At 52.5% G+C, this 12,527-nt stretch overlaps 2 protein-coding genes across 2 annotated transcripts; both read left to right on the top strand.

Annotated features, from left to right (window-relative positions):
- Positions 1 to 1,940: 1,940 nt before the first annotated feature.
- Positions 1,941 to 3,618, top strand: CTHT_0056880 (uncharacterized protein; the record flags this gene model as incomplete). Its single annotated transcript, XM_006695948.1, has 4 exons — positions 1,941 to 2,163; positions 2,224 to 3,029; positions 3,088 to 3,237; positions 3,307 to 3,618. The coding sequence occupies 4 exons, from the start codon at positions 1,941 to 1,943 to the stop codon at positions 3,616 to 3,618; spliced, it is 1,491 nt and encodes a 496-aa protein (XP_006696011.1).
- Positions 3,619 to 6,767: 3,149 nt separating this feature from the next.
- Positions 6,768 to 8,358, top strand: CTHT_0056870 (uncharacterized protein; the record flags this gene model as incomplete). The annotated part of the gene is made up of 3 exons (XM_006695947.1): positions 6,768 to 6,770; positions 6,948 to 7,235; positions 8,203 to 8,358. 3 exons carry the CDS (start codon positions 6,768 to 6,770, stop codon positions 8,356 to 8,358), a joined length of 447 nt encoding a protein of 148 aa, XP_006696010.1.
- Positions 8,359 to 12,527: the final 4,169 nt, after the last annotated feature.

Here is a 12,527-nt window from a genome sequence, read left to right as displayed (position 1 = left end):
GTCCCGGGCGGTAACATGGCCAATCAGGGCAGCCCACTACAGTTCTCCAGCATCCCTTGTTGGAGATGCCGCGCCTGCTCCACGACGGGGAACCGCCCTGCCAACTGGACCTTGGCGGGCCGCGCGACGAAGAAGAACCCATGCGACGTGGAGAGACGGTGTTGTCCGATGTTTTGATGGCCATGGGCCTTGATGAACACTTGATGTTGGCCGATGCTATTCTCAACGGGCATTGAGCTTCGATAGGATAGGACTTTTCGAGTGACAAAATTGCTATGGCCAGTGCTCCAGCGCATATCCAATCAATTTTCTGTGCCAGCAGACAGCCACCTTCAACTGTCCACTGCCACGAAGTTACACTGTTGGAAACGCACCGGCACACCCCGTGCACTGGAGTCTTGGAAACCGCCTGTACCCTTGCGGTCCACAACCAGCGGGTGCCCAAGACTCAACCCCAAATTGCTTTGATAAGCTGCAGTGATTGCTTGCATCCGATGTCAGCCCGACATGGGGACGGAGGCCCAGAATGCGGCCACGGCTTCGATCGTAGCTCTGCTCGCGCGACCCCCATCTTGGGAGATTTCTTTGATGGCAAGCAGATCGGCTTTTCTACGAAGGATTAGGAACGGAATGGGGGAAAAAGCCGGCGGTTTGCCCATCAGAAAAAAAAAAACAGCAGTCTTTTCGTTGGCCGCCGAGCATGGGATGCGGCGCGGAACGACCCAGGGATGGGAAAGATGGCGCTCCGCCGATGGAACCTGAAATCTGGAAACAGCCAGGATACCAGAGACCCCATGACTTGGCGATGGGATGTGTTAGTGCGTCATCTCTCGATCAGTGTATTGGCACCCAATTTTGTATGGAGGCCTTGGGGGCACACGAGCCACATCTTAACAAACTGCATCAGCTTGCAGCAGCTCCAGTCCCAGCTGTGCTTGCCTGGCCGCCCTGGCTAATCTCTGCAAGGCAAGCGGCTATCCCACTCTGGGCTTAGGCATGGGTGTGATGCTCCCCAGTCGCCCTCTCAATGCCCGGCCCATCACCCTTCCAGGCAATCATCTCGCTTGCGCCTTGCACACGCTGCACGCTGCACGTCCTCTCAACCTCTCTCATCAGCCCGTCAAGTCCTCCTCTTTCTCCTCAACATCATCCGCTCGGCCATCGGGCTGGTTGTCGGTTTTGGCTCCTCTTCAATCGGCGCCTCGTTGTTGTTTTGATCTTTTCGCTTGCTCCTGGTTTTTTTTTTTTTTTGCCCATTCTTCCAGCTCCTTGTCGCTTCTCCCAAAAGCCAGACTTGACCCCCCAGCTCACTCCACGCTTAGCCTTGTGTGCTCGGTCCCCTTTCCCTTTCCCCCAAGCCCGCCCTTTGCGAGCCAATTTCCCGACCTGCACCGAATTCCTTAACCTGTCGCGACGCCTTCGAGCTCTGTCGCGACACTGTCGACTTCTCTTATTCAGAACGCCTTCCCGAGTCTCGACAGCGGGCAATTACGGTTCACGCGTGGTGGTTGTGACCCGGCGGCGGAGGACAAGGGAACCAGCGGTCAGACTCCGCTCTAAATTAGGGGCCTGGCCTGCGCCAGAGGATTGCTTTCTAGGATTCACTTTGTTGGGACTCACAGAGGTGCGTCGACTCAGTTGCTATCGAGCGTCGAGCTCCCCTTTGCTTTTCGCCGGCTCTTCGAGGGAATGCATCGCGCAATTCCCGATCGAAGCCTGCTTTTTTCTTGAATCACTTGTGCGCCCTCCAACGTGAGTTGGTCAGCCGCAAGTCCGCTACTTTTAGCTGCCCAACCCCGTGTCATTGTGCGCCGACTGCAAGCATCCCAAAGCCTTGGCGCGCAGCAATCTGCTTCCTCTCGAGCTGCGCTCTTACTGACCACAGTGCGCCAACTCCAGATAGCTTTCAATTAATACCATCCGATTTTCCTTCCTGCAAGATGCCGCGGAACAAGGAGCAGCGGCCTCAATCGGCCTCGGGAAGCACAAAAGAGAAAGACTTCCACACATCCGATGATGGACCTGCTCCCAAGCGCTCCCGTGGTCTTCTTGGATCATCCAGATCCCATAAGAACCAGCCTTCTCCGACAGCGACAGGTTTCAGTGGCGCGACTGCAAACCCCAGGGACAGCACCGACGCCCAATCCAGGGAGTCGAGAGGCAGTATGTTGCGGCGGAAACGCAATGGCAGCACATCTAGTAACCGTTTAGGCGTTGGGACAGGACCAACAGCGACGCCGGAAAGTTCCGAGCTTGGTTCACCTGCCGTTGGGCCTAAGAAGAAGAAAGGAGGTTTCCTGGCTCTCTTCGGGTGCTGCGGCGTCCCTGACTCTGCAAATGGCCTCGACACTGAGCCTCCCGAGCCGAACCACAAGCTCGAGAAGATCCCTGAGAGACCGGCTACTGCCAGTCGGGGGAGAGCAACGCCGTCGGAGCAGCCTTCGGGAAGCAAGACTCAACTCTCTGAGAAGGAGCCGATCCCGCAGCAGGGTCACATGCCTAAGTCTTCCTCTAAGAATGGAAAGCGGGTTTCCGGTGCTAGCACTCAGGATCAGTCTACGGTTAGCGGCGATCGGGACAACGAGTCAAAGCAGACTACGCTCGTTAGCCATGGCGCAAGCAATCCCGTCATCTCGGTGGAGTCGCCGAAGGCTTCCAGCACGGAGTCGGAGAAGGTGGCGGAGTTTGTTCCAGAGAAGGATGCCGAGGGTGATATCACCATGACAGACGCCGAGCCGATTGAATCGAAGCAGGAACAGCAAGAACAGCCACAGCAGCAGCAGCAGCAGCAGCAGCAGCTACCAGATGAGGCTGAGAAGGATAGTGAAACCGAAGCTGTTGAGATCGTGCCCCGGATCCCGCCACCACCTCCAGGACCTCCAGTACCTAATCCCCCAACCTCTGACCTGATTGAGAGCCCAGCGGAGCAGCCTCGGAAGTACCTTCTTCCTCCTCAAGCCCCTGAGCTTAAAGGCCGCAAATGCCTAGTTCTCGACCTGGACGAAACGCTCGTCCACAGCTCATTCAAGGTGAGAATTGCCGTTTGAAAATTCTCTATACGACGAACAAGCAGCTGACTCTGACCAGATGCTCCACCAAGCTGACTTCACAATACCAGTGGAAATTGAAGGCAATTATCATAATGTCTATGTTATCAAGAGACCCGGTGTCGACGAGTTCATGAAGAGAGTCGGTGAACTCTACGAGGTTGTCGTCTTCACCGCGTCGGTTGCCAAGGTATGTTCCATACCCCCTCCTCCTCCTCCTCCTTCGTATGTATCCAAGAAGTCGCTGACTTTGGCCTAGTATGGTGATCCGCTCCTTGATCAGCTGGATGTCCACAAGGTTGTGCACCACCGGCTATTCCGTGAGAGCTGCTACAACCACCAGGGCAACTACGTCAAGGATCTGTCACAAGTCGGCCGCGACCTGAAGGACACCATCATCATCGACAACTCGCCAACCTCATACATCTTCCACCCGCAACATGCGGTTCCTATCAGCAGCTGGTTCTCAGACGCCCACGACAATGAGCTGCTCGACCTCATCCCCGTCCTAGAAGACCTGGCTAGTCCGAACGTGCGTGACGTCAGCCTGGTTCTGGATGTCACTCTTTAACCGTCCCGTTTTCTTTTATTTTTTTTTCATCCGTCCGACGAACAAACGCAAAAATTCCGTTCCACTTCCTCCATCGCCCCAGGCTCGACATAGCGAAGGCGTTCTATTTCTCAATCGTTTTGTCCACAAAGCATACCTGGTGTAGAGACGCCATGGCTATTACCTCATATCTAATACCCCGGCTAAGACGATGCCTTGGCGAGCAGGATCGCCAACTCAAGCTTTTCTTTTACATAGATGCAGCGTCGAGCCCATTTGCTTCAAACACAAGGCTGGTCCCCCCGGGCCAAAGGAATCATCACGTTGCCTTCACTATACCCTTTAGTGCTCTTTTACAACACACCATGGGGAACACACTCAAAGAAAAGAGAATGGGTAGAAGCATGGAATCGGGCTCGACTTGGGAACATAAAAAAGTGAAAAAAGGTTTTTTTTTCTTCCGGAAGTGCCTTGGGAAGTTTGGTATATGTCTGGCAGGCTGGTGTTGCCTCTTTTGACTCTTTTCTTACTTCTTTTCTCCTGTCCTTTTTTTGTCCACCCTTTCGTTGATACCGGCGGAGCACAGAGTAAGTAAGCCTCAGGTCGGGAAGGAAAGGTGCGAAAAGGAGGAAGGGAATTACGTTGAATCTTTGCAGATACCTATCATTCGCTGTTTAGTTTCTTTTTTTCTCTTGTTGCTTTTGTCGTTTTTGGTCGCTGTTTCATATGTCATGTCACCTCTGTACCCGTGTTTCTATACTAGTCCACTGGTTTTCGATCGATCATACCCCCTATCCGAATTCAATCCGGTGTTTTCTTGGTCTTGCTTTGCGTCCCTCGAAGGGCGTCATCGGTTCTTAGAATCTAGTTTTGCAACACCCTTGACCCCTATTATCGACTCGTCGTCACTCCCTTACGCTTTTTTCTCTGCATCCCCAACCCCCACCTACCTAGCTACCTCACCTTGCTTTCTTGCTTGCTTTTGCTATTTCCATGTGCTAAAGTTATACCTAACACCACAAAATTGCCTTTCGTCATATGTTCTTTACCATACCAAACCATAACGTGTACATTTGATTGCCCAGCGGGCAGATCACATTTGAACCTGTTTCTGCTTGATTTTGGTGTCTTTATTTTGATTTGATATTGTTGCGCCGATATAGGAGAGGAGTCACAGGTATGTTGGTGGTGGCTGGGGAAGGGTTCCAACAAAACAAAACAGACAATATACAGTTGAAGAGGGAGTGTTGGACGAAGTGTTGATAGGACTGGGATCAAACTACTAGGAAGCCTTTTAGCGGTGGAAGTCAAGGGCTGTGTTTTTCTTGCTCTTGTTACTGTATGTTTGTCTGTATAGGGCGGGACTTGAGGGTTTTCATTTCAGGCTGGGTGTTTTCCGAACTGACTAACTCCTGCTGTTTTCCTCAATCCTGTATCTCTCAATGCACTGCCAGTTGTGCCTGGAATATACCTAGTCAAGCGAATTGGAGTTTTTCTGTGTGCATATTGGAGACTTACCTGGATGGAACAGTTGTGGTTTTTGTGTCTTTGTTAACGATGAGACTGCAGCTCTTAATAGTGGAAATCCGTAGAGAGTGCCATTAGCAGGTCTGTGTAAACCGTTCTGTCTCCTTCAGTGAGCAAAAAGTTGGTACTTCATGTAGGAAGGGCGTTTCATCTCGCTAAAGTTTCGTGACGACTCAACTAGCCTTCCTGAGATGGGTTCGGGGTTGTTTCAAGGCTTATGAGTCCGAGAGACAGGAGTTCTCACGCAGATCCAGAAGCGCTGCGGTCACCGCTTGGTTTGGGCAACTTTTTTGTGTTGCTGACCTGGGGAGTCCTTTCGTCCCCCATCCTGCTGCGAGAACTTCATCTATTTTAGATACTCAGAACCCTTCCATGTCTCTTCTACTAGGGGGCTTTCAGTCCTTCATCAGTTTTTCTTAGCTCTGACAATTTTTTCGTTCGTGATTCTTAGATTTACCGATCTTTCGTTAGCACTTCTTAAGTCTGACGACCGTTCGTCAGAAGCCCTTATTTCTTTTCCCATTTGATACTCCCTGCTGGTCGTGACTTTTTTTTTTATGTTCTAGTCTTTCAATAGCCAACCCATGGGCGAGTATTATGGTGTTCAATAGCAATTAATTGTACTTGAAGACCTTATAAACAGTTGAGAGAGAAGCTTTCGTTTTGGCTGAGGAAAACTTTAGATCCCCGAATCTTTGGGCTCTTATGTTCCTTGGACCGATGAGCAAGTGGTTCAATTATTTTTCCTGTATGCTATTTCAGATGTTATCCTTCAGTTGTTGACTGATTCCCTTTTATAAGGTTCCTCAGTAAGTTTAGTTGTCAAGACTGACGGCTTGCTAATGCCGGTGTACTTTATCATTTTGGAGCTCACTGTTGCCTTTGAAGTTGTGATTAGAGAGTTCGCTCTATAACGCAAGCAGGAAGCCAGCTAGGCATTCCTAATGCCTTGTTTACCTACCACTCTCAATAGGAGCTTATTTTTAACTAATAATTGGATAAATGTCCTTGTTTGCTTCACCTCTTAGTTTCACGAACAGTTCACTGTCTTCGCTGGTCTGGAGAGGAACAGTGATGCAACTACGATGAGGGGTCAGGGAGGTAGTGAAACAATGACCAAGTTTCGAAGTCGGACTGAAGCAACAAAAAAGCTAGCCAACAGTAAACAAGAGACCTCTCCCACCAACAAATCCAACATAGAAATTTGTGAACAAGGCTTCCAATTACTTCGATCTCAACTGAGGGTTGATGGAAGCTGTTCATAGAAGTCCGTCTTATCGATAAGCAGGGCCAAGGACATGGGAAAGCCAAGCCTGACCTTTGGCAAGGACCCACTCTCTGCTCTTGATCGGCCAACCAGCGCTTGGCACGATCTCGACCTAAGCTGGCCCCTGCAGCGAGTCGGACTGGGGCTGTTCCTGTTCTGGATGTGAGACTTCGTGGCCTCAATTGGGAGCACGGATCACTTTCGGCCATGAATTAGGGGCGCGCAGCTGCCGTGTGTCTGAGCTGGCAACTTTCGAGACAACTTTCAACCACCAAACTCGACCAACCTCATCGCATCCACGCCCTTCGTTCTCTCCTTCATTCGCCCTTTTTAATAAATTTTCGATACCCTTCTTCTTAATCACTCTGATTTCGCAATGGTATGTTTGACTGTCCTTCCATTTGCTGGTGCTGCTCGTGTCCGGACGGACAGATAGCATCATCTCGAACACAACACCTCCCCCGGCATTGACAGCAGCCCTTTCACCTCTCCTTTCCCCTTACCTCCCTCCAATTCGCTCTCTCCAGCTCAAAGCTAACCCATCCTCCTCCCACAGGCCTCCCCCCGCGCGACCTCCCCCGCCCCCGCCGGCGAAAAGGGTTCTGCCACAGGCGCCTCTACCTCTGCCTCCCCCGGCGTCCTGGGCGGTCCGCGCGGCTCGTCGCCCCCGCCACCGGGCGGCGCGCGCACCGCGATCCGTCGCCGCGCTGCCGCCGACCAAAAGGAGCGCTTGGCCAACCAGCGACCCAACAGCACGCGGGCGGCCGGCGCCGGCGGCTCCAGCAACACCATGCTCAAGCTGTATACGGATGAGAGTCCCGGTCTGAAGGTGGACCCCGTGGTGGTACTGGTGCTGTCGCTGGTGTTTATTTTTAGTGTTGTTGCGTTGCATAGTGAGTACTCTCCCCTTTTGTTTCTTTCCTTCGGCTTTGGGGGGTTTGGTGTGGGGCTATTAAAGTGGGAGGATGGGAGAATTGGGAGATGGGAGAGTTTGAAGATATCATGGCATTGCAGTTGACGAAGTGATGCTAATTTGCTGTGGACAGTTATCGCCAAGATTACTCGCAAGTTCTCGAGCTAAAGGGCTCGTCATGGTTGACGCGGGACTGGTGATGAGATGCAAGCTTGGGCGGATCAGCTGAAGAAGGAAGAGCGGTCATGCTTGGAGAGCAGCACTTGGTCCTCGGCCCAAACCTCATAACGACTATACGAACTCTTTAATTGACTGAGGACTTTGGGGTGGCGGAAATCAAGTCAGCAAATCTACTTCTTTGTAGACGGTCCAAGGCAAAGGCGAATATAACATTTGGCGGCGGCAGCGGCGTACAAACACTGGGGGTTCTTCGGAGGGGCGGATAGATAACATATACCTAGGGTTGACGAGATGGGAAATGCGAAACTACATCTTAAAGAGTGAGGTCTGAGCTTGGGGTACTCGGGTTCGGATCTGTCAGCACTGGGTGGTAAGAAGGGGGGTTCTTTGTGGTTGTATGATAAAACATCTAATGGGTCTAGTCTGAAAATTGGAGGTTTTTCTTTGGATGGGCATTTGTGCTTGACCCAGCATACGCATGCTGCGTGTTAGTGATTGCTATGTAAGAGTGCTTGTCGGCCTTGGGACGCAGTTCTCTTGATTTCATTCTATGGAGTGCCAGGGAGTCTCAACTTACGTGCCCGGGCTATATAAAGCCAGATGGTTGTTTGGGCGCTTTATGCTGTTCTTAAGCTGTGCAGAGGACTCTTAAGCTTCATCTGGCTTTCCAGGAAGCTGGTAATGCAATTGTTGACATCGTTGTTGCAATAATAATAAGAATAACAAGAAGAAGAAGAAGAAGAAGAAGAAGAAGAAGAAGAAGAAGAAGAAGAAGAAGAAGAAGAAGAAGAAGAAGAAGAAGAAGAAGAAGAAGAAGAAGAAGAAGAAGAAGAAGAAGAAGAAGAAGAAGAAGAAGAAGAAGAAGAACATATGAACGCAAGAGAACAATGCATTATTGAGTGCTATTTCCGACATTGCCCACCCCGTATGTGATTCTCGTGCACCGTTTGTAACAACTTTCTCAATTATATCTCTCGTGATCCTCTTGCTCATAATGATGACTAAGGTCCATTAGGCAATAGCCTACCTGTTCATCTGCCAGCCATTTCATTAAATAATGAGGACGATCATCAGCTCCATACGATTTGACCTTAGAAAACTCTTGAGATTTATGGTTATTGTGATACACAGGTTGAGCCTTGATCTGACCCAATGGTTTCACTGGAGGGATATGTATCCAATGTCTCTAATCATTTACATGGCTTTCATCAATAAGTGCTCTTCACACGCTACGGTTAAGCCTGCAAGTTAGTGCTTACTTTGGTCTCAGTTGCCGAGTTAGATCCTCGGTTCTGAGTCAAGGAGGGCTTAGGCTCGATTCAAGTAGCAGTTGTGTGACGACGGCATCTTCTGCCGGTTTTACCAAACTAATGTCCCCAGCCTCAGTCCGACGTAAATCTGTTTCCGAGAGAGTAGGCAGTTTACTGTTGTCTAGTAGTCAGGAGACTCCCTTCGCGGTAACTCGATGGGAGAAAGTAAAAACGTGACGTGCACTTGTTCTCGGTGGTAACCCCAGCGTCGTATGAAACTGCAAGAAGCGCCGCCAGCTTTGACTGGCCAAACCACTTGGGGGATGTCATGTGGTCAAGTATGTAGAGCAGCGTGCATCCCTGTATAGAGAAAAAAGGGAGCCGGCACAACAACCTGTCAGGCGGTCGGCGATACTCTCGGCGCCGGGGAGGGGCCAGAATAACATCCAGAATCCTGAAAATGCATGTTGGTCCTTCAAGAGTTGCAGACTGCTTCTAGAGAGGATGAAACGGACAGTTTTGACAACTGATCGCCCATTTTACCCGGATGCTCCAACCAAGACGGGAGCTCTTATTTTTTTTTTTTTTTTTTGCTTGTAACCGCATCCTTCCGCGTCTGCTGTGTTGTGGGTTGAATGTACATGTGGTACTAGTACAGGATGGGTTGACAGTGGCAAGGTGAACAGACAGACAGCAAGTCCATGTGGTCGGGACCGGTAAGACAAAGTGTTGTTGCGTGGTCTAGGGAGATTGTAATATAAAGGTGAAAGATGTGTGGTGGATGTTGGTTACCAAGCTGTCGGCGTGCACAGTGACGGGTCCTTTCGGCAGAGGACCAAGACCACAGGACTCGACGGTCGTCGTGCTGGTGTTGTCCTGAGTACGTAAAGGCTTCTCTAAATGCCATGGCAAACTGGACAGCTGCGCCAACGGGATGCTCTTTGGATGGAACCTGACGAGCGGCGCAGCGGGATGGCGGTTGGCCGGGGAGGAAATTCCTATCGGCAAAGACGGGCCTGCATTGCGGTGTTAAACGGCCCAGCCGGGTCTTGTTTGGACTTGGCCCGATAGAGTGAAGCAAGATCGAACTCTCCGGCCTGGGTAATAATATCTTTGGCCTTCCAAGATAAACAAAAGATCACTGGCCTACTTCGCCAGCTCGTATCTCCTGCCCTGATATATAATGGAAGTTCTTCGCAGCCAGCATAGTCGACAGCATATCAAGCTCGTTCGCGATGCCAACCTGATGCTGGTAGCGGTTCGCTTATAGGCTCGTGGAACGCCGGCTGGAAAAGAAGACGGCCAAGATCCGGAACAAAGGCTGCTAGCAACGGCATGGAGGAACGGGGGACCGCTCGCCATCTATCCAGGCGGGTGGGCCACGGGAAGCCCAAGCGAAGAGGCCGTCATTTTTTTTGTCTTAGATTTTACCCCACACTTCCGTGGCCGTGGGATCTTGTCAGCGTGGCACCCAGGATTGGGAGGAGTGGCCATGTTTATGAACAGGCCAGTGGCACGATTGGACGGGGCATCGATGTTTGGTAGGACTCGAGGTGGGAAGGCCCGACAACAGATATTGTAACCACACCAACGGGCACATGCAGGCAGCAGCAGCAGCAGCAGCAGAACCAGAAGATGCAGGCTGGGTAGGTCTGAGAGTGGGAGGTCGGCGATGTGTCGAGAGGGTTGTAGGGATGCTCTCCGAGCCCAAGGTCTGATTCCCCAGTTTTGAGACTGATCGGGGAGCCATGTGGCACAGGGCTGATCACCGTTCGCCCGTCCCAAACGTAGTTTTAGTGGCTAGTGTAGCCGCCACAAAGCTTGACGAGCAGCAACACACCAGCAGCAGCAGGCAGCAAGCCGTGCTGCTAGTGTGTGCGTCTTTCCCGGAGCTGGCTCAAGATTCTCCGAGGATCGCTGGGCCAGCGGGCGAAGCTCCAACAGCCACATGGAAAGGGTACGTTAGCGTTGAGCACCCCTATCGCAAGCGTTGCGACGCTTCGCTTGCGGATGGCTCGATAGGCTCAACGGACATGCAGCTTAAGCGCGGAAAAAAAAAAAGGGCAGGCAGAGCTCAACATTGCCAGGCTTGTTGTGATTGAGCCGAGTGGTGGGAGACGAGGGCGCCAGAGCACAACTGCCTTGCTTTGCAACGTTGCCGTCTTTGGAACCCCCAGCATCCATGGACGCCATCGCCGCGTGGTGCACAGATTATGTCATTCTGGGCTGGCGTCCTGCGATGGACGGCGACTTAACTTGCTGCGGATGATCTGTACACAGTACGTGAGATAGCAGATACCAACAGAGGCGCAAAGCCTCCAGGTACGTAAGCAATCTAAACGCCGCAATTTATCGCCAGCAGCTCTCGCAGCTCCAGAGAGGTAGCTGTCGCGGAGGTCTCGTCGGTCGCGGGCCTGACGCAACAAAAAAGGCCGCCTGCTGCTCGGCTCTTTGCGCCTGGTTTGGCATGCTCGTGGCTTGCCTGCAGAGCAGAAAACACCGAGTATGTTACATACATGATACACGCCGTGCAGCGCAGAGGGTGTAGTGTTTCCGCTGGGGATTGGCTCCGATGCAGCAGTCCAGGACGCCAGAGATGATGCCCCAACCCATGATGCTCCCTGGTTGGCACTGGCCCAACAGCCCAACGATGGGAAGGCTGTGATTGTGCCATGTGTGTGTGTGTGTGTGTGTGTGTGTGTGTGTGTATGTGTGTGTGGGCTGTGAGCGGGCGTTCATTGTAGGTGATATTGGGGGTCTTTCAGGTTGGCTCGTCAGTTTCATCCGGTGGGGTCTCTTATCCACAGTGGCCCCACGATCCCCGCCAGGAACTCATTCTGGAAACGAGCGGGATTTCCAATGGATGGGGCGCCATGGGGCACCCACGATGGGGGCCCGGGACCTGGGCGAATGATCGCCAACAAAAAACAGAAGCCAAAGAAGCATCCAAGGGTCGCCCACCGACCATCGCTCATCGCCCACACTTGTACCTGCCAGCACCGCAACCTTCCCGTTCCCTCATTCTTCGTCGCGGGAGGTTGATTTGGGATGCCCAGTGCCCCCCGTACAGCTGTGCGAGCGCCAGCTGCTGTCTCCGACACAATCTGACTGTTTGCACTGCTGCCTTTTTGCAGTTTGCTTCTGGCCCTGACAGCCGTGACCTGCTCCATTGTACTTCTGCCTTTCTGTACTTTGCGGCGCTCGGGCTGCTGTTGCTGATCGCTGGTCGCCTGTCTCGAGGGACCCTTCGATAACTTTCGGATCACGTCGTTTGATCTCGCGACTGCCTTGCAATCGCCTGCCTTTTTGCCTTTGCCTGCCCACTGTACACAGCAATCCACGCTCCCCACGGTTACCCACGCATGTCGCGATCCACTACTGCGCTTCCCTGGGCGCCCAAGTGACTCTGCGCACCACGAGTCTGAGAACTGTCTTGGTCCATCCAGCCGACACCCGTACGAACAAACACCTGCTTAAAGCGTCCTTCTAGCCTTCGTTTCCCACAGTTATTGGCCGCCGCTGCTGCTACCGCCACCAACGACGACCAGGACGACGAGGACGACGACAACGGACCGGCTGCCCTTAAGTTGCTTGCTGCCATTGTCGCCTGCGCCCCCCTCCTCCCCCCCCCCCCGCCGCGCGCCTCGGCTTTCCGAATGATAGACGACGGCCCTCGCCAACCCGCCCTGTTCGATCCCGACACTGCTCTGTATTGCTCACGCGAGTCCCCCAATCGACTTTGTCCCCGCCTGCCGAGTGACGCGCCGACGGTCCGGTGTCCTCGGCGCTCGCC

Source organism: Thermochaetoides thermophila (genome assembly GCF_000221225.1).
Source record: "Thermochaetoides thermophila DSM 1495 unplaced genomic scaffold scf7180000011820, whole genome shotgun sequence".
Classification (NCBI taxonomy): domain Eukaryota; kingdom Fungi; phylum Ascomycota; class Sordariomycetes; order Sordariales; family Chaetomiaceae; genus Thermochaetoides; species Thermochaetoides thermophila.
Note: the sequence above shows the minus strand (reverse complement) of the source record. Positions and strands in the feature narration are given on the sequence as shown.